Raw genomic sequence first — 5,000 nt, forward strand, 5'->3', positions numbered from 1 at the left:
CCTATATACAATCCTCTCAGTACTGTTGCCGCCGAAGGGATTTTATTTAGTGTTTCGTTGTCGCTCTATTCTGGGGCGAATCCGAAAGACTCATAAAATCCTATCTTTAGAAAAAAAAAAGAAAAAAGAAAAAAATACTCTTGACATCTTTAGTTATTATCTCAACCAATAACTGCCACTATCAAGAATGACCGACTTAGCCTTCATCAGACTGCACATCTGGTTGGCTTATCGGAGGATCAACTAGGTAACGTTAATAGTCCCTAGAAACCTATATTCGGTTGAGCCATCTCGCTACCGAAGTATTCAGATATAAATAGAATTAGAAAGTAAATAAAGCTCTATTAATAGAACTAGACCAACTCTTCTATGTTTGGTATTTTACTGAGGCCTTTTAATGGCTTCATCCAAATATCTGATATGTTAAATGGTAAAGATTTAATTAATAAAACCATTAAAAACCATTTTAGGAAAATTAGGTTCCTCGTGCTATTAAGAGCACATTAGGAGATTTAAGTTCCTCGTACTATTAACAGTACATTTAGGAAACTTAAGTCCCTCGTACTATTAAGATTACGTTTATAATTTGCGTACTGCTTAAGAGTACGTTTATACATAGAGTCTAATGTGGAGGCCCGGCCTATTACACCATGGGCTCACTAATGATACTACGCTCCCCATGGGTTCACTAAGTGGCACGATCAATTTAGGCGCGATGTACAAGCCAATGAATATTCAGGCATATCTGTCTGGACCTATAGAACAAATTCATAAATCAACTTTGAGACACCGAAATAATTAAAACTCTAATAAAGAAGAAAATATACAGCTGGCTTGACCTTGCTTGACCTTAAAGCACCAATGGAAGTGTCTACGAATGATTTCTTGATCTCCTGACCTTTATCCACCAACCAGCTTCACTCCTTAGAACACCCTATATAACTAAGATGTCAGTATTAGAATGGATAAACCAAGAGCTAAGAAAAACCCGAGAGTTTGGGTTCGAGAAGGTAAAAAAGGAAAAACTAAGATTTCCTAATAATAGGGCTATATTTATTATATATCGGCCCCATTTGTGTGGGCGGGAGTTGGTAGTAATATAGGGTACTCACTAGTCACTAGTCACTACTCAGTACTCAGGTCTCAGGGCTCAGGCCTCTGGGCCTCAGGGCTCAGGGGCCAGGGCAGCCTCAGGCCCCGGCGCAGATGGAGTACATACATATTTATGCAGTGTTTAGAGAGTATACTTAAAAAACAACAACATTCGTTTATTTTTGTCAACGATCATTCGTTTGAGATAAAGGAAGTTGTTTGAAAAATATAAAAAGATGACTATTGTCTTGATTTTTAAAAACTTTATTCTATTTTACTAAAAATTTAAAATAGCACAAATAACGATTTGTTCCATGATCCATCGTTTGTGAATGACTGTAAGCTTGTCCTTGGCATTTACAATATCAACAAATCTTCACAATGTTCTACCTAGAAATGAATAGTTAAGTATCCCGCAATTGCTCTGTATCTACTATTTTAATCTTAACTTTCTCAACGAAGTATTTATTTGCAATTTTGCATATCCTTCTAGTCAAATTGAAGGCTATGGTATTTTTTTTAACTCACCTACTAGAGACTAGAGAGTAGAGAGGACTCAGAGGAGTCAGCCTCACGCCCTCACATATTAGTCACAGGACGTGGTTAGGACTCAGGAGTCAAGAGCGGTCAGGAGGCAGGGCTTTTTTTAAAGAACTTATAGAAGGCTCAGAACTTCAGATGCTCAGGTGTTTCAAGTTTTCAACTGGTTTTGCCTTTTTTCGGAATTTTAGTGGTAGTTCACCCCACAAGAAGGGCCTTGAGTAAGCCGCTCTGTAAAAAGCCTAAAAACACGTGAATATAAAGGGGGTTGTTTGTCAGAGAGAAGCTAAAAACAGCGGTAGAACCCCAATACCCCATATTTACTCCATAGCCTTCCAAATAAAACTTTAAAAAGCCGTGGTAAGTTGACTTCGGGACCCCCACTAAAATTGACCAAGATATAGTTGTATTTTTTTTTAAGTTACTAATTTTACAGAAAAGTCCTTATAAATTTTAATAATAAAATCCAGAATACTTTATAGGAATAATGGTATGGCAAATATTTGTACACTTTTATTTTTTCTGACAGTTATACACGCACATGAGTACGTGGAAACTCCGCATTCCACTATTTCTACATTTTTTAGTTTGTGTACACTTTGCATAAATTGCAGGCAGGACTCAGGCACTCAGCACTTCATGAGGGGATTAGGGGCGTGCAGGACTCCAGGAGCTAGGGGAACTTCAAGGCTCCGAGGTTTAAAAATGTGAAAGTTCCTCTGGCGGCGGCGGCGCGGCCTTATTTTCTCCCATCATCATGGGCGCCGCACAGAGTGTTTACTATAAGTTCGAAAAGAAAAAAAAAGAAAAAGAAGAATCTATGTATGTATGTACATAGTTGCTAGGACTCCCACTCTCCCAGAGAGTGACCCAGACTTCCAGTCCCAGACCCGATAATAATAAAAAGGAGCCCCCAGAGGCCCAAACCCCAGTTCTCTAAGTCCACTGATGAGACTCAGTCTTTTGTCATTACTCTCTACCTGTATTATTTAAAAAGTTATACATAAAATATGTGTTTAAAAAAAATTAAATAATAGTACGCCGTACATACGGGTAACGGGCGTATAGTTCTGAATTCAATACATACCTCTCTCTAAGTCTCTCTGAGACTCTGTCATAGACTAATAGTGTTAATTACCTAGTTTAAAATAATTAAATACCTTCTCTCTCTCTCTCAGTCATTGTGTCATTGTGAGTATTTACATATTGTGAGCTTGTGACTGTACACTGTGTACAAGAAGTGTACATAGTCAGACAGTGACTCACTGACTCCAGTTCCACAGTTCTGACTTCTGAATAAACACTTCACAGTTCATAGAGGTTTACTGAGTTCACAGTTCTGACTTCTGAATAAACACTTCACACTCACAGATTCACAGAGTCACAGTACATACACTGAACTTCAGATTGTAGTGTGTAGAGTGTAGTAAATATAGATACTCTGTAGTCTGTAGTGACTAGAGAGTAGTGTTAGTTTCCTTTAAAAAAAAAACAAAATGTTGTCAGGAACTCGATAAGAAAATATGTACTTAGGCGAGTCGGGTGTGCTACTTTGGTTTAGAGACATTTGGTGGTCCAAAATCGAGGGGGGGGACCTTTGACCTGTACCTGCGTCTAGGCCATTCAGAATCCATAGAATAGAACCTGCGCGGCCTTTTCGCGCTGGAAATTCTTTTCTGCCAATAGCTACGCAAGAGGGGGTACAGTCATCACTTCACAAAAATATTTATATGCGTATGTTCAATATCTAGGTCAATATTGAACCAAATATCCGAAAAAAGCACCCAAAATTATATACCCTTAAATTGCTGAGAGTCCAAAATCCAAGTTGGGGGGGGGGGGTCTCTAAACCAAAGTAGCACATACATACGAACCGCCTTATAACATTAAAAAAAAATACTAGTTATTTTGCAATGTCACTGAGTGATGAGTCATTGAGACTGTCTCACTGACCTATTTAAAAGAATCACTATTTTTATACTAGTTATTTTGCATTGTCACTGAGTGATGAGTCATTGAGACTGTCTCACTGACCTATTTAAAAGAATCACTATTTTTGTTTTATTTGTTTTATAGGATCCCTGACCCTAATTTCCTGTCCTTATCCCGATTTGTTCGTGGCCGGCAATACCAAGATCCCACAAATCCTTGGCCAAACCCGGAAAGCCTTGAGTCCAAAAATCCTGGTCCACAAGGTACACTAGAAACCCTAAACCCTGCCCAAAGATTTAGACGAGATTTCTCAGTAGTAACCTTTATTGATTTTTGGCTCGGCCCTAGTCAAAGCCCACGATTCAGATAATCTTAGCAATCCTCCTCTATCCTTTCTTATTCCTTGGTGTTAAAGTCAAGGATTGCAAGCTACTATACTACCTTATTTATACAATTTCCGACAGACCCGTAGCGGTCTAAAGGTCTACAACGAAGCCTAAATGTCTACGCAATGTCTACGAACTTTAAGCTCTAACCTATTTGCGATTTCTCATTCATTCTACGTTTAGTCGTTTCGCAAGGGTCATGTGGTGATGACTCATCAAAATTCATTGGCCACAATTTTTTGACAATGTGCACTGAAATTTCGAGAATGGTCCCAGACCCAAAAACAATCCAAAATTCGGATTCCCCCGCGAATCCTGAATTTTCCCGATTAGGAGTTGCCGACGTCTACAGTTTTGTAAAAACAAAACCTCTATTTTAGAGAAAACAAGTCTGGATTGTTATATTTTGAAATAGTAAAATATTTTTTGTAATATGTTTTCGTTGAAAAAAAAATCAACGATATATTCTGTAGAATTTAGGGCAGGGAAACATAGCCTTCTAAATTTTAGGGAAACCCCATATTTAAATAATTACTCCCATAGCCACAGGGGTGTTTTTAAAATATATTTATTGGATTTGTATTAAACAAAAAATACATACATAGAGAAGTCTGAGAACTTGAGATGGCCATGGTTTTATAATTCGTTTTTTTGATTTGTAATATAATAAATAAATTTGGAGAACATTTGTGTGGCGAGTTGTCGACGCTCCAAATATGCCTCTGGTACAGCTATGTAGAGTCTCAACTCATCTGTAATATGTATTTAGTATTTAAAGGATCGCCAATCCTGCCAAATGTCAGACTTCAAACTTGAGCTTCTTTTCAACAGATCTACATACACTTCAAAATGATGATTCGGATTTCAACGCTAGTCACGGTATCCTTGCTCAACACACTAGCTACTGCACAGCCACCACAAGGTGGCGGTGGCATGGGACCCCCTGGAGCTGCGATTCCCACTGGTACGGTACCCCAAAGTGTAGCGCCAGGAGTCAATGCTAATGGTACGGGTACTGGGGTAGCAGGAGCTGGACAGGGTAGACCAGCC

The 5,000-nt window shown here is 38.6% G+C and overlaps 1 protein-coding gene across 1 annotated transcript in view; it reads left to right on the top strand.

Annotated features, from left to right (window-relative positions):
* Positions 1-4,522: 4,522 nt before the first annotated feature.
* Positions 4,523-5,000, top strand: part of SARC_01216 (hypothetical protein) — a 1,494-nt gene continuing 1,016 nt past the window's right edge. Inside the window, exon 1 of the mRNA XM_014305063.1 lies at positions 4,523-5,000. This exon is cut by the window's right edge and continues 1,016 nt beyond it. Within this exon, the coding sequence (XP_014160538.1) occupies positions 4,800-5,000 (201 nt within the window). The 5' untranslated portion in view covers positions 4,523-4,799.

This window comes from Sphaeroforma arctica (genome assembly GCF_001186125.1).
Source record: "Sphaeroforma arctica JP610 unplaced genomic scaffold supercont1.47, whole genome shotgun sequence".
In the NCBI taxonomy this organism is placed as follows: Eukaryota; class Ichthyosporea; order Ichthyophonida; genus Sphaeroforma; species Sphaeroforma arctica.